General features: G+C 41.7%; 2 protein-coding genes across 2 annotated transcripts; one reads left to right on the forward strand and one right to left on the reverse strand.

The window, feature by feature from the left end:
• Positions 1–2,888: 2,888 nt before the first annotated feature.
• cwc22 (CWC22 spliceosome associated protein homolog) lies at positions 2,889–17,079 on the reverse strand. Its single transcript, XM_080038575.1, has 20 exons — positions 17,000–17,079; positions 15,971–16,027; positions 15,560–15,825; positions 14,992–15,179; positions 14,167–14,433; positions 13,478–13,606; positions 12,723–12,891; positions 12,203–12,256; positions 11,946–12,081; positions 10,634–10,840; positions 10,102–10,164; positions 9,903–9,998; positions 9,658–9,742; positions 9,234–9,294; positions 6,800–6,877; positions 5,649–5,801; positions 5,256–5,383; positions 4,903–5,004; positions 4,364–4,533; positions 2,889–3,706 (listed from the first exon to the last, which is right to left on the reverse strand). The coding sequence occupies exons 2-20, from the start codon at positions 16,023–16,025 to the stop codon at positions 3,096–3,098; spliced, it is 3,018 nt and encodes a 1,005-aa protein (XP_079894701.1). The 5' UTR covers positions 16,026–16,027; positions 17,000–17,079; the 3' UTR covers positions 2,889–3,095.
• Positions 17,080–18,389: 1,310 nt separating this feature from the next.
• On the forward strand, positions 18,390–21,079 carry LOC307258846 (C-type lectin domain family 9 member A-like; the record flags this gene model as incomplete). The annotated part of the gene is made up of 5 exons (XM_080038512.1): positions 18,390–18,465; positions 19,080–19,169; positions 19,959–20,087; positions 20,226–20,365; positions 21,053–21,079. The coding sequence occupies 5 exons, from the start codon at positions 18,390–18,392 to the stop codon at positions 21,077–21,079; spliced, it is 462 nt and encodes a 153-aa protein (XP_079894638.1).
• Between the last annotated feature and the right edge of the window lie 1,175 nt (positions 21,080–22,254).

The raw sequence follows: 22,254 nt of genomic DNA on the forward strand, positions 1-22,254 counted from the left end.
TTCCTCTGCTCCTCAGGCCATCCAGCCAATCACCACGCAGCATTGCAACGGCCCACTTACACACACACACACACACACACACACACACACACACACACACACACACACACACACACACACACACACACACACACACACACACACACACACACACACACACACACACACACACACACACACACACACACACACACACACACACACACACACACACACACACACACGCGCATGCATGCACACAGCCATCTCCCCCTCTCACCTTGAACATCACATCAAGGTTGCACAAGGATAGGTTGTAAATGTGTGTGAGTGAGTGTATGTGTGTGTGAGAAAGAGAGAGTGAGTGAAAGAGAGAGAGAGTGTGTGTGTGTGTGAGTGAGTGAGTGAGTGAATGAGTGAGTGAGTGATAGAGAGAGAGAAAAAGAGAGAGAGAGAAAAAGAGAGAGAGAGAAAAAGAGAGCTGGAGGACACACCAGTAAAACCAGTCCAGTCACACACATACACTCAGATTTAATAAACACTGGATTGGTTCCGACTTTCTGATCATCTCTCACAAAAACACTTTTTATTTTGGGAAATGCATATTCACTGTGTTGAAGAGATGTAGGCTAAATGACAGGGGGAAAAGCTTGCATACCTGCTGTGTCTAAAGGTCAAATTACCCTCCGTAACACCCCCATAGTTAATACACTTTGGTTTTTATATACATCTCACATGAATGAAATAAAAGTGATTTAGAGGTGCTGGCCTGCTGGGTCAAACCAGTTCCCAGTCTTTATGCTAATGTGACTTGCTAATCAGCTTCCCACTGGGGCATATGTACCGTACCAGCAACAGAGCGCTTTCAATCTTATGAAATATCTCTAACTCAAATGTGGTGACAACACAGGACAGGGACAAACTGAGGCTGTTTACAGATGTTTTATAAAATCTATCTATCTATCCATCCATCCAAACACTGAACTAGTCTTCATAAAAGCACTCTCGATAATTAAGGGCCCAACACCCAAAGGTTTTATTTACCACATGACATGAGGCTTTGTATTGCTTGAAAATACAAAGCACTACCATCAGTCTTAGTGTATATATATAAATATTTAGATTGTGTTGCCCCTTTTTTCCATTGTATTGAACTGTCTCCACTTTTCTGTTGTTTAATACCTAAAAACATAAAATAAAGAAGTTTAAACAGTGTTCTACCCAATATAGCCTGGATTCCATTTAGACATCTGTAGGTTTATTGATCTAAAATTACCAACTCAATGGTAGTAAGATCTATTTGTGCAGTTTCACCTCATAGGTGAATACTACCATCCGTAAACACTAAACAGTCCCCTGTGGATTCCTTAGGAGGCAGGAGGACTTCTCTGGACTAAAGCAGCCCAAAGAGGATCTTTTTATTAATCAAACACAAAGGCTCAGTAGCAGTGACAGGTAATTGTGTGGGAGCTTAATTAGTAATAGCAGGAGCTAAAAATGCCTTGCTGCTAAACGGAAGAGAGAGCCAGAAAACTGAGGTCGGAGCTGGGAATCGACCAGGCACAGAAACACACAGAAAACCAGTTAATACAGTCAGAAGCTATATTCAAACACTAAGCAATTGGTCCATCTCATTGGTCAACTCTTCATATTAATAACCATGGAACAAAATTAACTGTCACTTTTGTGTCAACCCATTTGCTTGTTGTAAAAGCAATTAAAGCAATCACTTTTGTTGGGGTCCAACTGTCCCTATTGTAACTAGTAACCTTGAATGTGCTTTTTGTGTTCTTGGGTGTCCAGAAAGGCACACACAACAAAAATGTATCATTATTATATAAAAAATAAAAAAATCAGACCATAGGCTACAAAGTTAATTGAGCAGTAGGTTATGACACTATAGTGAACTATCAACATTTTAGTGTTTTAATGGCATGACGTGACCTTTAGGAAGTCACAAAGGTCAAGAGGGGCATTTCAATGGAAACAAAAAAAGATTATAAAAAAAATCTAAGTATTTTAGGACAGTTGCACTGGAAACAAACTTCAGAGAGGTGAATGTATCTGGTAGTTTACCTGATTCAGCTCCTCCCTCTTCAGTGTGACTGTCATTATTCTGCAGTGACATCACATCCACAGCTGTCAACCTCAACATGAGACCAGTGTAGAGAAACCAGGACTCCACTTCACAAACTGTCTTTTGTTGAGAGTAAGTGAACTGCAGACACCAGCGCATTCTGAGCGAGCCAACACCACCACCAGAGAACGTTTACTGTAAACAATAAAATCTTGCTTTTATTAACCTATATGTGAGTTGGTAGAACCTGAACCTGGTGAGTCTGTCAGCAGCACACAGAACAATCACATAGAACAACCGTGATGTACACAGACATTCTGCTGGTTCCATGTTAAATGTGGATTTATGTGTTATTTTTGCTATATTCAATGGTACATAAAGTATCAAATATTAGAGTAATTGCAGAAAACTTCCTCAATTACAGTAAATTTAAAGAACTGTTACTGTTTTTTATGAACTCGCTTGTGGTTCTGTAATAAAAGTCGAGAAAACACACTAAAAAATGTTTTGTGTGGAAGACAACATGTTAATTCACCTAATTTGCTGGTAGGTATTTCTTTAAACCTTGAACAAAGCAGGGCTTGCTGATTCCCCACTGTTTCTAGTCTTACCGAACTAACCTAAAGCAACCCAGCTGCTGGATCCAGTGTCATACTTGCCATACAGACATAAGAGTGGGATCTTTTAAATCTGTTGTTTCTATGGTGAGGAGCAGCTTCCTGTGACTGTACAAAAAAAATATATATATATTGTGCTGTCAGTCGGGAGTTGGAAAAAGTCGCAAACAGATTAAAAAAAACATCTCAATGAAACTTTAATGTTTTTTTTTTCTTTTCACATTTCATTAACAACAAAAATCAATAATAGAAAATACAGACAGAAGAAGTAGTGAGAGGGAGAGACGGCTACCACATCCAAAACACCAAAGAGTGAGACAGGATGTGGTAAAGAAGAGCAGGACGACAGAACGTTAAAGATGAAAGATTCACATGTCTGTCATTTATCAGTCCATCACCGGTGGCTTCAGGACCCAAGACGTTTACCTCCTCCTCTTGTCCTCTCTGTTCCTGTCTCTGTTCTCTTTATTCCTCTCTCTATCCCTGGGCGCCTCTCGCTCTGGCTCTCTTTCCCTCTTATCCTCGTTGTCTCTCTCCCTCCCCCGGTCTCTCTCTCTCTCCCTGCCTTGGTCTCTCTCCCTCTCTGCGTCTCTTCCGGGCCTACTAGCTTGAACGTCCATTTTTCGCCTCCTGTCCTCTTGCTGTTGTTCTTCTCCCCCTCCACCTCCTCCTCCTCCTCCTCCTCCTCTTTCCATCGGCCTGCCTCGTCCGAAGCCCTCTCGTGCACGCTCCCTCTGCTCCGCCAGACGTGCGTGCTCCAGCGCCTCCTGGGCACGTGCACGCTCCCACTCCTCCAGCTCACGTGCGCGAGCTTTCTTCTCTTTGCTGGAGAGCTTGGCGTCGGCGCTGTCCTCCCCCGTGTCGCTGTCGTCTTTGCGTTTGGCTTTGTCTTTCTTCTTGTCCGCAGGTTTCTTGCTGTCCTTGGTCTTCTTCTTCTTCTTGCCCTTCTCCGGCTTTTTCGTCTTCTTTTTCTTCTTCTCCTCGCTCGGTTCTTTTCTGTTCTTCTTCTTCTTCCGGTGTTTGGAGTCGGAGTCTGGGGAGGATTAAAGGGGAATAAAGTCAATCGGTGACTCGTTCATCCGTCCATTTGGTTGTAAAGAAAATCACCCATGAATAGAAATTGGGTTTTGACTTTTAATATATAAGTAAGCAAGTAAGCGACAAAAAAAGGAAGTTAGCAAGCACGCAAGAAAACAATTAAGAAATAAGTAAGCAAGCATGCAAGTAAATAAGCAGGTACATAAGTAATGCAAGTAAGCGACAAACAAAGGAAGTTAGCAAGCACGCAAGAAAACAATTAAGAAATAAGTAAGCAAATAAGCAAGTATGTATGTAAGTAAGCAAGCTAGGAATTAAGTTAAGTTATCTTTATTAGCCAATTTACACAAGGCACATTGAAATTTGTCTTTTCGTATTTCCCCTCTCAAGTTACGACACTTTGGAGGGGGTCAGAGCGCAGGGTCAGCCATAGTACAGCGTTAAGTGCCTTGCTCAAGGACACAATGGTAGAGATAGTGGGCACCGTAGATGTAATACCAGCCACTACTAGTTTTACAAGCAACACTCTCCTGTCTGGTGCCGGGTATCGAAACAGCGACCTTGTGGTTACTAATCGGCCCCCTTTCCCTCTAGGCCATCCCAAGTGAGCAAACAGGTAAATGGGTAAATAAGTAAATATTCAAGTTTATACCTGAGCTGCTGCTGCTGGAGGAGGAATCTGATTCGCTGGATGAGTCGGAGGAGGAGGAGTCAGACGAGGAAGAGGAGGAGTCAGAGTCCGATGAGTCAGAGGATTCCACCTGCTGGTTCTGGGTCATGATCATCTTGGGGGCGTTCTTCAAATGTTCCCTCAACTCATCCCTGAGAGAGAAAAGAGAAAGTTATCAATTTATCGAAAATCATGTTCACAAAGACATTTCTTCCTTTTAATAACAAGAAAGTAGGTCCCTTATCTGGTGTTTTTTCAAATTTTTAAACATCAAACATTTAAGACTTTGTAATTAATATAAAAAGGCAATATAATACCCGTTTCATGATGATACCGGGCAAAGGATTAAAATATGAATTTGGCCTACAAATTATTCATTATAACAATATCATTTCTTAAGTGCTTTCAGGCAGTATAACATATTCCTGACCCTGTAGTAAAATCAATCCAGTTTGTAGAAAATATAACGTCTCACAACATAAAACAAGAGACAATGTTTTTAAATAGCAGCAGCCTCTTACGTCAGTCCTCCCAGTCCAATGGAGGTGAAGAAGTTGATGGCGAAGCGAGTGTTTCTGGGATTATCACGAGGGAAGAGACCTTCAAAGAACGGCTGCAGAGTCCTGCAAACACAAAACGCAAAGTTTGCCATTAAATATGATGTCAGTTCATTTGTTGTTTTATTTTTACAACAGCGCATTTTGTCTAGAGCCTAATAAAAAGCTGAAGCATAGTGTTTATAATTTACTGTTCATTACATCATAGGAGTAACACGTATCTTTGAATATAGAGAAAAAAGTGTGTGTGTGTGTGTGTGTGCGAGTGTGTGTGCGAGTGAGTGAGTGAGTGAGTGAGTGAGTGAGTGTGTTCGTACGGGTCTTTGAGTCTCTGGTTGAGTCTGGGGAGGCCCATGTAGGCACAGAGCTCCTGGAAAAGGATCTTCACAAAGATTCTGCTGGACGACGTCGTGCTCTCCTCACTCATCCTGACGGACTCCAACACCTGAGGGAGAGAGACAGTCACACAAGACAGAGAGAGAGAGAGAGAGGGAGAGAGAGGGAGAGAGGAAGGAAGGAAGCGAGAGACATTCACACATGACAGAGAGAGAGAGAGAGAGAGAGAGAGAGAGAGAGAGCGGGAGAGGAAGGGAGAGAGGCACAGAGAGGGAGGGAGAGAGAGAGATACAGAGAAACTGATTAGATGGTAGCAGTGAGGATGAGAATCAACTAAAATGAACAACAGCGTGTGTGTGTGTGTGTGTCCTTACACTCCAGGGTATAGAGTCTGTGTAGAGCAGGTGAGCGAACAGTCGAGCCACGTTCCTCAGTTTGTTGGTCTCCAGTCGGTGGATTGTTTCGTACTGCTCGGCAAAGATCCCCTCAAAACTCTCCATGTACTCCTTCTTCAGCAGACAGAACCTCTGAACACACACACACACACACACACACACACACACACACACACACACACACACACACACACACACACACACACACACACACACACACACACACACACACACACACACACACACACACACACACACACACACACACACACACACACACACACACACACACACACACACAAAAGTGTTAGCAAGTGTTTTCAGTTAGTCCAGTTTGTAGTTACAAGGAGTTCAGCAGTTGTTTTTGGGTCTGGACTGGATGACAGATCTATTACAGATCTCATTATGTTACGTATGTGCATGTGCTGATTTTAGTCCAATTATGGCTAACAAACCTGCACAACCAGCAGGGCTTGTCATGCAAAGTCAGAAACTACAGACCGTACATGGACTGTCAGCACCAGATGCTTCAACTAAATAGAGCGCAGACACCTTATTGAATAATCAATTTAAGCTGCAACAGAGCAGAAAGACTATGCACACCAATTCATCCTCCTGCTGCGTTTACATGTGCTTTATGGACAAGATATCTGTATAAAAAAAACAAAAAAAAACAGAGAGCTCAAAAATGTGTTCAGAGCCTTTTTTTCTTTTCTTTTTTTCAGTGTGTCCCCTCCCTAGACGTGCTGTTAATAATTCACTGTTAGACGCCAGAACCAGCAGTCACCTGGAGTGCGGAGATACCCAGACTGAAGACAGGCCTGTTAACTTTTTTAAGGGGCCGTCGTGACTCAAAAAGACAGCTACTATACCTCATTGCTATCATATATACTTTATGGTGCTTTGTAATAAGTTAAATTCAAAGGGTGGTCAAAATAACTGAATTCACCCTGAATCCCAGATAACACAATTTAAACACAATTACCACAAGAAGGAAGGGTGTGTGTGTGTATGTGTGTGTGTGTGTGTGTGTGTGTGTGTGTGTGTGTGTGTGTGTGTGTGTGTGTGTGTGTGTGTGTGTGTGTGTGTGTGTGTGTGTGTGTGTGTGTGTCTGTGTCTGTGTCTCTCACCCCGGCCAGCAGACCAAAGAACTTCTCGTAGGTCCTCTGTTGAGCGCAGCAGTCCAGGATCATGTTACACAGCTCTTTCTGTTCAGACAAAAACATGAAATATCCTACATCAAAACAGTGAAGAACATATGCACAAAGACCAGCCATAAGAGTTCACAAGGTGCATCAGCTCGGCCTGATTTGTTTTGACGTGTAAAGAGCAGCTGGGTTGTCCTCAGATAGCAGCCATGTCTCTCACACACTCACACACGGTGTTAAGATGTTTTCTCATGAACCCTGGTAATCCCATGAGGTTTCCTAAGAGCACGGTGAGTTCAGAATGCTCTTTAAAGCGCCCACCTGCTCGGAGGAGGCAGAGAGCAGCACGCACACACACACACACACACACACACACACACACACACACACACACACACACACACACACACACACACACACACACACACACACACACACACACACACACACACACACACACACACACACACACACACACACACACACACACACACACACACACACACACACACACACACACACACACACACACACAGCTGACCTTCCAGTCTGTCTGCTCCACTAAAATCATCTCTTCTCACTGGAAATGTCACTGTCCTGTTTGATTTTCTGTTTAGGGACGTTCTCTTTGTTGTAACATGGTTTATCAAAAGCAGACATTTTTAGATCTGCTTAATGCACATTAAAAGTAATTTTCATACTTAAAAATGGCAGGTCAGTGGGATTTATGTGTTTGATTATCTTATCTTAACAAATGGATTAACACAAAACTTTGTACGAATTACAATGACCCCCCCTTGTTTCAATTACCTTGGTAAATAAACAAATAACACTTGCAAAGCTATGACATTTCCATCAGAATCAGCTGGATTTTAAGTTTGAATCCAATAAGAACATGTTAGAAAACTGTTTCAAAGGATGTTATCAGACTGGTAGATTTGAATGTGAAAGCTCGTCGATTAAATGAGAGAAATGACACTTCAGTCAGTCAGTGTGGTTTGTATACATTTGTGCGAGATGGCTCTGTGTGGTTGTGTGTGTGTGTGTGTGTGTGAGATGGCTCTGTGTGGTTGTGTGTGTGTGTGTGTGAGATGGCTCTGTGTGTGTGTGTGTGTGTGTGTGTGTGTGTGTGTGTGTGTGTGTGTGTGTGTGTGTGTGTGTGTGTCTTCCAGCTGTTGTGTCGTGTGATTCAGTCCCGATGCTGATGAAACTCTGACTGACAAGGTCACCAGCTCTAACCCCAAACACACACACACACACACACTTTGGTTACATTTACGATTAATATTACTAAAAGCTCTTCATGTTTTGCTCAAAAAAAGTACTGACATGAAAAGGTGCTACAGATGTAAGTCTCCCAAAACGGGATCATTTGTTCACCAGTTTATCTCTCAGTCTTTTAAATCCACCGGCCGCCTAAACTGTCAGACAGGATTTGAAATGTGCCAATCACCAGTTCCCTGAGGTGATCGTGTCTTACACACACAAAAAAATAAAAAATACAACAGAAAGAAGCAGCTCATCCTCACTTTAAAGAAGCCGGAGCCTGTGGGTGTTCAGTTTTGTGCTCAATGAGTGCAGAATTCATTATCAAAATCCACGCAGCTTCTTGAATGGAAATCGAATTTGGGGAAAGAGACTTCAGTCCCTAGACATGGATGTGATCAGCCTACATGATGTGTAATGTATGGCGAAGATTGCCTCGAAATACATTTATATTTGGTTTTGTGAATACAGATTCCTCAATATTTTTTAATTAGATTGAAACTATGAAAGTAATTATGCTGAATAGCCTATAAAGAAAATAACTATATTGTCAGTCACTTTATTTTCATTGCTGTCTTGATGTTTAATGTCTAATCTTGATGTACTTTCTTTATTTTTACTATCTCTTAAATGCTATTTCTATTAATGTCCATTCTTGATGTATTTTATGCCCCTGTAAAGCACTTTGAATGGCCTTGTGTCTGAATTGTGCTATAGAAATAAACTTGCCTTGCCCTTGACTTTTATGATCAAATTTCACAGAATTTTACTTTAGTTAACAGAGTGAGAGGCTGTGGACAGGTGCAGATATTTTTTCCTACATTCTGCATGTGTTTGAATGAAAGTCTCATGCTGCCTTCTCATGAGACTCTTTGGAAAAGGACAAAGATGAATTTTGGCATTCAAATAGTTTTAAGTTATGACAGCACTGTAGCTTTGTTGACTGACAGTGAAATTTGATGTTACTTCAGAGTCATTGATACTTTCAGATTTATCCTCAGTGGAGAAACTAAGAGAGAACAGTTTTCACATTTATCCTCATTAATGTGTGTGTGTTTGCGTTACTGAAGCCAACTGTTTGTAATTGTGAACTTGTGTGTGTGTGTGTGTGTGTGTGTGTGTGTGTGTGTGTGTGTGTGTGTGTACTCACCGTCTGGCTGTCAGGAAAGTTCATCTTGATCAGTTTGTGAGCGCACTCTTCAAAGTCCAAACTAAAAAAAAAGATTCAACCAATCAAACTACTAATCAATCAATTTATCAATAACACATTCAATCAATAAGTGTCCAACTGTGAGCCGTGTGTGTGTGTGTGTGTGTGTGTGAGTCATTTTCTCAAGCTGTTGCGGTGTTTCATCCTATTCTCCAAACCTGTGAACTGATCCTCAATGAAACCATGGTAACCAGGCTGCGTGCCCACACACGTACACACCGCTTAAAATATTAGATCAAATATAGTAGGAGCTCTAAATAACTGCCAACTTCCTGAGGGACTAAATAGTCACCCAGTGTCGTGAGTGAGTGTGTATGTGTTACTGTGTGTGTGTGTGTGTGTGTGTGTGTGTGTGTGTGTGTACCTGGACTGTATAGCGAGGTAGATGGTTCTTCTGAAAGCGACCAGGTTGACTTCAGTCTGATCATAGATGGTCATCTTCTCACCCTCTGAGAGACAGAGACAAAGCGAGAGTATGACATCACTATGACATCATCAGGGACATTTTACAAACGGTTCTCAAAGGCTTAACAGTATATATAATTTGTCCTTTAAAGACACACACAGTGGAATTACCCTTTAATTTAGAGAACAACCCCTCTGTCTCACCTTCTCCCTCCTCGTCTTTCTCCTCTTCTTCATCCTCCTCTTCGTCGCTGCCGTCTCCGTCCTCTCCGGAGTCGCTGCTGCCCTCGTCCAGGATATCTGACAGGAAGTGACATAGCTGGTCAGATTCAAACTGTGGGAGGAAGTGACAGCCGATTGGACGGTTGGCCACGGTGTGATTGCTTGTGGTGCACGTTCTCACCTCTTTTGATGGTTTTGTATTTCTCCTCGTTCTCAAGGAAGTCTGGGTCCATCTTGAACACATCTGAGTGAACACAAACACACACATACATTAGGGCAACATTTACACTTTTTTCTTCTGCGCATTTTCTTTAATGTTTTTTTTCTTCTATTTGACAGTTTGGAGAGACAGATGTGAAATGGGGCAGAGGAGGGAATGACATGCAGAGAACAACCACGGGCCGGATTAAAACCCGTGGTCTGCTGCTTCTGAGGACTGAGGCTCTATTGGCGGGCGCTCTAACCACTACGCATGCTCGTGTTTTGTATTCCAATATGAATAATGTATTTTGGGTGAAGTTTCTATTTAAGCCTGTACAGGTTTGTGCCGCACCCACACATGTATTTTGTTTTTTACTACTACGTGTTTTTATAGTGTTTGTATGTGAAACTAAAATAAACTAAAACTATACAACACAAGCTCCCCCCATTTACATCTATCTCTGAGTTGAGTCGTATAGCCAGGGTAAGGGGCCTGTGTCTGTGGGTCTTACTGAGGATGTCCTCCGTGTCGTATTCGTCGTCCAGAGGCAGCATGTGTGTGAACTGGTCCTCCTCATCCACCAGGTCCAGCCCCTCTGGGACCACCGGATGGTCTTTGAAGCCGTCTTTCCTGATGGCGAACATCACCTCGATCATGTACTGCACCCTCTTATCAATGGTGGACTCGTGGAGCACGTTCCTGAGACGCTCAAATATGGCTGGGGAGGGAGAGAGAGAGAGAGAGAGAGTGAGAGAGAGAGAGAGACACACACACACACGCATAATTTGTAGGAAACTTTTCTGATTCATTGTTGTGGGTTATGGGGCCTGTATATTTACATGTGGAAGCTCTCGCCCTGAGAACATATTTATATAGTAGAAACGTCATCCCCCATAGAGTAGACTGCACAGATTGAAGCAGGGATCTTAACTATTATTATTTGTTTTACCAGGCAAAATTGCTTGAGGTCAAATGACATATCACAAGTTTCATTCTCCAACATTAACCCATTGATGACGGCTGCTGCGCGATGCCACATTGGCTCTCCTGCCTGATGCTGCATCGCGCAGCATTATTACTTTATCTAATTTTCATGGCATTCCCAGCATAGAATGCACTGTCATTGGTTCAAATCCACATGAGGTGGGTTTTGTTGATTTTTTTAAGACCACGTGACCACCCAAAAGTTTTGTGGTTTGCCGAAAATCACGTCAATCAAAAAAATAAAAAATAAAACAAAATAATAAAAAAAATACGCCGGCTATGTCGGCGACAGAACAGTTAGTGGCGTTTGGTGCGCAGAATCAAGGTCTACTATAGACTACTGACGAAAATCACACAACACATTGCATCTATTTATTAACAATATTTAATAATTTTCTAATTCATCTAATTTTGACGATTTTTTGAAATATTTGTTGGTTTGTAAGCGCTAAGGGAGCATGTTTAAATAAAACCTGTGAACCTTAACTTTTAAATGTATTTTATTTCATGTTTCTATGTGCTACACAGGCTTAGATATTAAGGTTTTGGTAGACTTGACAGTTCGTACTATTTTTTCAGAAAACCCTCAGGCATTAAGGACATGCATCCTAGATTGCCATAGTCATCAATGGGTTAAGGCCAAAACTACCAACATGGATTGGGGGGATAATCTAAAGGCAGCCTAAAGAAAGATGCAAAGGTTTACAGACAAAGGTGCTGACTTCTGTGTTGTAACTTTTCCTAGGTGATTTTTTTTCTTTAATGAACCCATACAATTACATCCTAAAAGAGCAACTTAACACCACTTAACAAAGGCAGAAGCAGTAAATATATGTTACCGTTGATTCCTCGAGGAGACACCTCAGTCAGTTTGAGTCCACACTCCTTCAGGAAGGAGATGGACACCTCCACACTGTCGTCTGTGGGTCGCTCCAGCAGCAGAGTGAGCATCTCCAGACACAAGACCTCGTGAGCCTGAGGGCGAGAGACATGGGAGCAGACAGAGAGAGAGAGAGAAACAGAGAAACAGCTCATTAGAGTTGAACATCAACACTCCAAATGTCCATTAATGTTAAATTCAGACAGAAGGACCTACCACATTCTGGTTGATGAGATGTGCAACAAACTTTGCTGCATTCAGGCACTGTTGCTGTAAAAACAAACGACAAACTGATTTTAATACAGCACCAACACTTTTATGACTAGCTAATGAAGCCAATTATATATGTATATATACTATTTATAATGTAAGGAGGAAACAATTAATAGAGGTTTGAATCTTCACTGAAAAACTATTCTCTATGCGTCTACTATGCTTTGCATCCTTAAAGGTGCTCTGAGGAACTTTCAGTTGTGCACCCCCTTTGGACAAAAGCGGTAGTGTTTTTACCACCCAAGCTGTTGTTCCTGGGTGAGCGTACCCATGATAAAAGGCATTAAGAAAGAACTATAGAAAAATAGCAATCTTTGCACTGATGGTCTCGTTTGCTGTTACATGTCATTTATGACCATCAGGGGAAAAATTAGACTGTTTCGGAAATATTTAAAAGTTCCTCATAGCACCTTTAACCGTCTCTATCCCTGCGCAGTGCACATGTTTACAGACAGACGGGTACCTTGAGGTTGCGGCGGTAGCTCTTCCTGAAGGTGAGAACGAGGCGTCTGAGGATGAGCTCTCCGATCTGGGGGAACTTTGAGTTGATGATGGCAACCACCGCCGCGTAGACATGGCTGAAGGTGGGAGACGCTGCCTGGGCCTGGAGCACCGAGCGAGACAGCAGACCCCTGAGACACACACACACACACACACACACACACACACACACACACACACACACACACACACACACACACACACACACACACACACACACACACACACACACACACACACACACACACACACACAGTAATCAGTGAGTCGTCAGTCAGCGAATAACCTTCAGACTTTTCTTTCTCTTATCGTACACCGAGGAATGAAAGCTTCCCCGTTTCACTCTAATCAAGAAAATGATTTCAACGAAGACAACAAAGTAGTCCTTAAATTAAATCCTTATCTCAAACAGCTTCAACACACTGTCAAAGTGAAACACAAACCTTCATGTGATGGTCTTTTAATTAAAAAGCTGCAACTAGGAACTTTCAGTTTGTGTTAATACTTGCACCCCCTTTGGACAAAAGCGGTAGTGTTCTTACTACGCCAGCTGTTAAAACTATATATGGTTCTCGTTTGCTGTTATGTATTTTGCTAAAGTAATTTATGATCATTAGAAGACAAATGAGAGCGTTTCAGGAATATTTCAAAGTTCCTCGTAGCACCTTTCAGAGTGTTGTTTTGTGAAGTTGTGTGTTGCTGTGCGTGGTTGCTCACCTGCCCCTGACGATGTTCTCCTGCAGCAGCTCCTGGATGATCATGACGATGTTGGACACGTTGACTTTGTTGATCAGACCGTTGATGGACTTCTTCAGAGCCTCCCAGCTCATCCTCTGATAGGCCAGGCTGCACAGAGGGGGCGGGGCATCAGTCACAACACTCACAGACTATATTATACACGGCGCAAATTTCAATGACACGTCTTGAGGCCCCAGTGTGAAGTGTTGATAAGAAGCTGGGATATTATGAGCAGTGAAACTACATTACAATTTCATATTGGGATTTTCACAGCATGTTTGCTTACTTTTAGTCGTCTACCATTTTTGTTTTATGAAAGAGCTCAAATCAAAGCTTATAATCAATTCTCAGAAGTCAGAGGAAACTTGAACGCACCATGATCACCTGAAAACTTTACTTTGAAAAGACAAAATAAAATGGTGTTTACGCTGGTTTATAATGAAGATATTTAATATTTACTATGATGAATAATCTCTTTGGAGCGAGTTCCAAGTCGCTACAAAGAGGTTTAATAGAGCTGAGAAAAAAAAAAAAAAACTGCCTGAAATAAAATCTATCTTTCTCCAAACAGATGGAGGACGTGAAGCATACAGCATACGTTGTTAATGAAGTAAAACTGAAAATGTCTAAGATCCTCCAGTATGATAAATAATCATACTCGGTCTGACCTGCTCTTGTCAGTGATCTGCTGCTGCATCATGCGCAGCTTGGCGGGGGGGATGTACGCTCCACCGGTCCTGGTGAGGATGGGGTCGATCTCCTCCTTCTTCTTCTTGACTGGCGGCTCTGCAGACGATGCCCCCGCAGCGGGCTCCTGTCTGTCTGCTGCTGGGGAGGCAGAGCGGCCACGCCTCCTGTGGTCCGACTCTCCGTCCCGATTGGGCCCTCGGTTGAAGCGCCCGCCTCTGTCGTCGCGGCGATCGTCATAGCGGTCGCTGGCGGGAACAGAGAGGAGACACAAAACTAATTTTAATTTTTTCATTAGAATAAGCTCAAAACTTTGTATTGAGTGGAATAACGAGAGAAAATTGATGAGTGTATTAAAGGTGCACTAGGTTACATTAAGTCTGTCAGAGAAGTGAACATTTTCTAAGATATATTCTCATAAATGAACAAACAAAACTTTCCTCATGGGGAAACGTGATCCCTGGAACACTGTTTGAAGTTAGAAAAGCTTCCTTCAAAGTTACCGTTTCACGGTTGTTATAAAGCCCTGATCACGTCATCTTAAACTAATAAATAGCTTCACATACTAAAATGACTACAAGCCAATCAAACGGTGTATTAGTCTTAATTCTTGTTGTTTATTTGTTTCTTTTATTTTTGTATATGACATAATGTCAAACACGTGATTGTCTGTGGTCTATATTTTATGTTTCGGACCCCAGGAAGAGTAGCTCTCACTCCGGTGTGTTGCTAATGGGGATCCTAATAAATAAAAATAAAGTGTGTGAGTGTGTGAGTGTGTGTGTGTGTGTGTGTGTGTGTGTTACCGGTTATAGCGTCCTCTGTTGTAGCGCTCCCTGTCTCTCTCTCTGGACCTGGAGCGGTCTCGTCCTCCTGATCTGGAGCGTTCTCTGTCTCTAGACCTGGACCGACCTCTAGAATCTGATCTGGATCTGTCTCTCTCTCTGGAGGCGGATCTGTCTCTCTCTCGAGACTTGGACTTGGATTTGGGTCTCTGGACACACAAATAAAACAGAGATTTTTCAGTTTATACAGGTTACAATTCCCTGAATCTCCCCTTTGCATTATGCAGGAGCGGACAGAAAAACACACTGCCAAAAGAAATCTGACTTGGACATAAATCAGGGAGATAACACAGCAGCTCCAGTTCAAACTAACTCATGAGAAAAAGATGTATAACTCAAGTTATTTTGAATTGGACTTTGTGAGTAGAAGGCTACACGGCCAAAAAACACAAGTTTCTCCAGTAGAATTTTCTCTAATCCTTCAAACAGACTTCTTTCTAAACAACTTCAGGAAGTCAACAGTAGTGATTCTGAGTTGTAACCACATGAAATAACAGTCTAGTAAAATCCACACAAGTGTTTGCCTTACTGTGATCTGAGCCACACTGCTCCTGATCTTCCTCAGTGCCCCGGTATGCTCCTCATCATCACTGCTGGTGCTGTCGTCATCACTGCTGGAGGCCTCGCTCCTAGAGGCCTCGCTCCCAGACGCCGGGCTCTTGGAGGGGGGGCGCTCTGCTGCAGGACTAGCCTGAGGGGAGGGCTTCTCTTTGGGGCTTCCCTCCACCGAGCCGGCACGTTGGGTCTCTTTTACTGCTGCTGGACTGACCTCGTCTTCTGAGCCATCTGAAGACACTGAGAGAAAGAAAGAGCAAGGGGGAGGGGGTGGGGGAAGAGAGAGAGAGGGGGAGAGAGAGAGAAAAGCGTTATTCGATGAATATCAACACTACAGCAACTGTAACTACAACAACATCATGAAATAGTAATAGGCTTCACTCACCACTTTTTTCTTTCTGTGCAGGACTGGGACTTCGACTTCTGCCTGGAGAGTCCATACCTGACAAACATATATGCACTTTTACAATTATAATAAATATCACAGATTCTTAATACACAAAGAAAAGAGAAAAATAAATCACTGAAAAAAAAAGTACAATTCTGTCCATCAGTATTCAATGCTGCAGGTTTCCTTATAATGGGGACAGGTGGTGGGGCAGGGAGGTGGTGGGGCAGGGAGGAGGTGGGGGGGCCTCAGAAACAAACAAAGTAAAACACACAGAGTGGGTGTGTATTGGCCTTGGAAATCATTCTCAGCCTCTCTTGCAGAATAGGTGGGGACTTTATGCAACATATTTATAATTCATGGGGGACAGTTACTGTAGATACAAGTTGTTTAAATAATGAAAACAACTGTGCTAGGCAGCAAACAAGCACAGTACACAACCCACGGGTGGTCAGAGTTACCACCAGATCATATCATCAGATCACACCATCATTTGTGATTTATTTCACAAAGACAAATGCTACCAATTATTTCTAATTTTTAAGACGCAATGAAAAGAACCTATCCATCACATCCTTCGCGTCCTGGCACTTTAGCAATATTGATTTAAGACATTTTATTAACCAAGTCGATGTTTATGGAAACTTTTTAAGGTGCTGTCGGGACACTGCTTGCATTTTATTATATAAATATTCATGACTTTTACAAGAGTTTAAATGTTCCTTTAGTTCAAGTACAATGACTTGTTAGCACCATGTTAAATGACCGGACATAACTAAGCTAAATAAATAAGTATTAATTGGTCAATTGTACCCTTGGAGCAGTCTATTAAAACAATAACATGATGTGTAATTTTAGGCCATGTGTGTTTGGTTTGGATGAGCTAAAGTTAGCTGCTCTGCTAATACGTATCATGCTAAGCTGGTAGCCATTTGGCTGAAAACACCACACTTTGTCTCCCCTGTGTTTATAGAGATACTCAGTATTCTCATTTTACTATCTTCATCTCTTCAAATATACTCTTACCGTTTTGTTTAGAGACTTTTAATCCTGTCGTTAAATCAGTGTCGTTCTTATGGCGGAAAACGTCCTACTATCAACTTCCTCCGGGTCATTGAAGGCTTCCGGATTTCAGAATAAAAGAGAATACAAGTTTGAATTGAGCGGCTGGTTTTGTATCGCCCTCTATTGGTGGACATACTTAACCTCCTCCAAAGAGAAGCTCTAATTAGTTGCATATTATGATGGAATGCGTATATTTCTCAGGAAACCAAGGTGGTGCAGACAGTGCAAATGAAATGTTTTGTAATGTTAACACGTTCCATGCTCTTTTGAGAAATGTGCTGTAGGCCTATGTAGGCCTATCTGTCGGCTGAATGATTCTCATGTAACTTTATTTTTATGCTGCTGTCTAATCCTCGTCTCAGTAGAGTAGCTATGCCTACTTTACCAGTCACCTATGTGGAAACATTGCTATTTGTGTTTTAACTTGTCTGTTGTATGTCTTTTAAATGGAACTTGACTCTCCTGAATAAAGCCGATTGATACACATTATAGCCGATATATGATGTAATCAAACAACTCTACCACTGGGGGGCGCTCGTGGTGTAGTGGTAAGCGCCATACAGTATAAAGAACATATTCAATTCTGTTATGGTAAGAGAGTCACCCCACAGAGGCTCGGTTCTCTGTATCAAAAAATTACAAAAAAATTATCCAAAAAAAAACAACCTCTTCCACACCCCATAACGTTTGCTAAGAAGATTGAAATGTCTCCATATATTCATCAGGGTTTTTAGGCATGATCATTAGTATTTTCAAAACGAAACACTTGATGGATATGCACATTTTCTATGGCAGACCGATAACCTTGGCTATAATATGTATCCCAGCCTGGTCGCAACTCTTCTGGTTCTGCAGTTGGAAAGGAGGAAGGAGGAGAAGATGGAGGAAGGCAAGCTGCTCCACATCCTCTTTCTGAAACAACATTTGAAAAATGATATAGAAAACATGCTAAATGTCTTCAACATCTATAGAACTTTACACTTCCTCATATGTTAAAACAATGAGTGTGGTATTTATGTGTATTGGCTGGTAACAGGGCAGAGTTAAAAAGAACAGAATCATCTGGTGATGATGCGAGCTGCAGAGTTCTGAACCAGTTGGAGTTTACATATGGACTTGAGAGGGAGAACAAAGAGGATGGAGTGTCAGTAATCAATGCATGATATCATCAGGGTGTGGACAAGGATGGCGGTACTGTGGGGTGTAAGGGACGGGCGGAGCTGATGATGTAGCGTAAATCATGACTTCCTCAAAAGTTAAAGCAATGAGACATAGAAACCAACTGGAGTTTTGTCCTTTCCTTGTATTGCAGAGCTGACACTATAGGAAGTAGTTGTCCACCTTATGAGCGATGGAAGACGAATACTATGTCAATGTTGATCGTGCAACTAAACCTGTCAACCCAAGACCTTCAACCAATCAGACAGGTAAGAGATTTTGGTGAGTCAGAGTGGGTTACAGAGTGAAGGTGTTCATATACCTCGGGGTCTTGAAAAGAAAGCGGAGCCAGAAGGCAAAGCTCTCGATCTACCAGACGATCTTTGTTCCCACCCTCACCTACTGTATGGTCATGAAGGCTACAGTCATGACCCAAAGAACGAGATTTTGGCTAGTGTCCGAAATGGGTTTTCTCAGGAGGGTGGGAGAGTCTCTATTAGAGATGGGGTGAGAAGCTCAGTCATTCGTGAGCCCCTACTCCTCCTGAAAGGAGCAAGTTGAGGTGGTTCGGGCATCTGGTAAGGATGCCCCCCAAGGCGCCTCCGTAGGGGCACGTCCAGCTGGAAGGAGGCCTCGGGGAAGTCCCAGGACTAGATGGAGAGATTATATCTCCACGCTGGCCTGAGAACACCTCTGGATCCCCCAGTTGATGTGGCCCTGGAAAGAGAAGTTTGGGGTCCTCTGCTGGAGCTGCTCGACCCGGGATAAGTGGTTGACGACGAGTGAGTGAGGCTGGCAGACCGATCTTTGATTAAGAATGATATCAAAGTCTGGTCTTATTGTTGTTTCTATGATTGTATTCACTTGTCTTCTCTCTGTTTAGGTCCAAGGAGATTTCATGGAGCTGTTGTTCTGTGTCTGGGTCTGCTGAGTGTCTGCCTGCTGGCTGGACTCGTTGGCCTCGCCATCCACTGTGAGTCTAAATGGCATTCAGGAATCAGAGTTATGATTCCTGGAGCATTTATCTGATTGTGTTTTACTGGGATGTCTGGTTTAGTTCTTTAATATTGTTATTATGTCCTGACTTCATTTTCCTTCTGTCTTATTTCCACACGTATAAAACGTTTTTTAAGGACCTTAGCAGGGAACAATTTAACTTCTGTAAATCTATTTCCTGTTTCTGGATGATTTAGATAGGCCTACAACAGGTAGTTTTTGTTCAAGGGACTAAAGGGTTTTTGTTTAAGAAACATAATAGGGGGGAAACAAAGGAAGAAATAATCTGTATTTGCATACATTGTCAGGATGTAGCTCAGTGATTTGAGAGTTTGGCACATAAAAGACAATCAGTAAATAAGATAACATTTCATTCATTTGGGGGAATAAACCATATTACTACACGTACAGGCGGCATGTAAATTATACATATATAATTCCATGAAGCCATAATAAAAAAAGGAAAAGATAAAGATTATTTAAATAAATTTAAATAAAAATGAAAACAAAGAGAAGACCAATAAAAGGGAGATATTAATGATTAAAAGCTGCTTTGAAAATGAATAGATAGACAAGTACATTCTTCATCCTATTACAGATAAAAAGATGCGTTGATAAGGTATGTTTTCAGCTGCAGTTTAAAAATGTCTACTGAGCTTGCCTCTGTCTCTTTTTTGTATGCTCTGGTTTTTGATTCTGAGATAACGAAATGAACATAAAAGTGTCTCTTGTTTGATTTTAAACTATGACTCCAAATGATGTTCAGCTGCAGAAGTCTCCGCTCTCAAAGCCGAGCTGACTGAGCGACTCCAGGCCAGTGATGACACACTTTCCTCCCTGACTGAAGAGAGAGACATGCTGAATGCCAGCCTTGTCAACATGACTACTAGACTGAGTAAGTATGCTTATGTGAGTGTTATTTGTGTATCTTCCTTGTGTTAATTGACCAATGAAGCAAGCGTGGCCATGAAAGCACGAACACTTTTGCACTTTTTGGCCCTTACTCTTGTCTATGTTTCATTGTTTCTTACAGGGACTTGTCCTGCAGGATGGACACGGTTCACTCTTAGCTGTTATCTCCTCTCTGAGAAGTCTGATTCTTGGGACAATGCTAGAAACGACTGCAGGTCCATGGGAGCTGATCTGGTGGTCATAGACAGCTCTGAGGAACAGGTACTGTGTGTGTGTGTTGATATATTCCTAAATGTTTCATGCAAACTCACTGGATTAGCATGTTAGCATGGTATTTGCACTTAAAATCCAATTTAGGCTGATGAGAATGTCTGGTTTGTTTTCATAAACTAAACCCACCCTCTCTACCATTATGTCCTTGAGCAAGGCACTTAATCCCAAACTGCTCGAGAAGCACTGCAGTGTACTATGGCCGACACTGTGTGAGGAACCCCTTTTGGAGTTTGGTGTTCTGAGAGGGGATATGCGTAAAGACAGGTTTTAATGTAGCCATAACTAGAATACATACAAAACTAATACATAAATATGTGATTTTCTGTTATTTCATTGAACAGGAGTTCCTTTATAGCGTCACCAATGATAGAATTAGGGCCTGGATTGGTTTGACTGACAGAGTCAAGGAAGGGACATGGGAATGGATCACTGGAGCTCCACTGTCCCTCGAGTAAGGCATAAAGCTGGTTAAATAAAAACAGAAACACAATAACTGTTGTATGTCTAGACTCTAGTGTATTCACAACTGTTTAGTTGACATTTAGCATATTGGCAACATGTTCACTCACAATACACTTTATAAGTAACTAACTATCTATAGCTAACTATCTAGTTATACCAGCAGATGGTGCTGTGGCTCTTATAATCAGACTTCTCTCTGTCATTTCCTATCAGGTCCACATCCCAGCAGCAGCACACTGAATAGCAAAGCATGAGTAGGATGTGATCATGTCAAACATTAACAACCTTGTTTGTTGACCTGTTAGGTTCTGGTGGGATCATCTTTCACAGCCTGATAATGGAGGTGGACAATACGGTGAAGAGGACTGCGTCACTACCTGGGATTATATAGGAAATTTAAACAACTGGAATGATATTTCTTGCAATAGCAATCTGATATGGATCTGTGAGAAACTGGTTTGTATAATTGGAGATTAAAAGTTTGTGGATAAAAGTGTTGGATGCTTTGCAAAAAAAAGTCATTGCTCAATTGAAAACAAGGACAATCATCAGACTTTTATCATTAAGTTAGCTCTAGATGTCCTGTTTCTTCTTGACAAAATGTCCCAAAATAACAAACTTTCCAAAATTGCATTGCTAAATTAGACTATTGGCGATCAGTCCATATATACAGCATACCCAATGAACTCAAGTTACTTTCTTTAATTCACTTGTTTTAATTGTCTTTTAAATGCAATCAGGGCATGAGAAATGAAATGTTTCTAGTGATGCAAGATTGAAGAAAACCTGTCTTTAAACCATCATCAGCGCACAAGAACTACTGCCTGTATTTGTTCTTTGATTTTACCATTTCTTAATTACAATTTGTACAGTCTAATAATCTACATGTCATTTCTTTATTTTTAGCATCTCTTGCGATTTCTAATGTCTAATCTTGATGCCCCTGTAAAGCACTGTGAATGGCCTTTGTGTCTGAATTGTGCTATAGAAATGAACCTGCCTTGCCTTCACATATAAATCTGATGCGTTTAATTAATTCAATGCCTTTAAAATACTAAAGGATCTACAGGAAGCCCTTTGTGAACAAGAAGCAATAACAAAATCTCCCCTCAACATCCAATTTGTAATATGAAATATTAACATCTCTTAGGCACTTTTAAAGGGTACTTTTACAATTTGTTTGATTTCATTCAAATCGCTGAACGAATTGGGAAAGTGTGCAGTCATATTGGATACCTGTGATCAGGCCAAACCCTGGGATGAGCTGTGGTTGAAGTGGGTAAAATATATTGTTGCTTCAAAGTCATATAAAGAGCATATAGTTAACAGAATATGGAATGCCAGGATCCCCACTGGTTATTAGAAGTCAACAGTTTCAATGAGGCACATTTCAATATTACGTGCATTGGTGTCTT

Source organism: Ammodytes marinus, assembly GCF_949987685.1.
Source record: "Ammodytes marinus genome assembly, chromosome: 12".
NCBI lineage: Eukaryota > Metazoa > Chordata > Actinopteri > Uranoscopiformes > Ammodytidae > Ammodytes > Ammodytes marinus.

Coding starts and splice junctions, on each gene's coding strand:
- cwc22 (XM_080038575.1), bottom strand. CDS start 16,025: ATGGACTCTCCAGGCAGAAGTCGAAGTCCCAGTCCTGCACAGAAAGAA. Junction 14,434..14,991: donor AACAGAGGACGCTATAACCG/GTAACACACACA, acceptor TGTTCCCGCCAG/CGACCGCTATGACGATCGCC. Junction 13,607..14,166: donor CAGATCACTGACAAGAGCAG/GTCAGACCGAGT, acceptor CCCTCTGTGCAG/CCTGGCCTATCAGAGGATGA.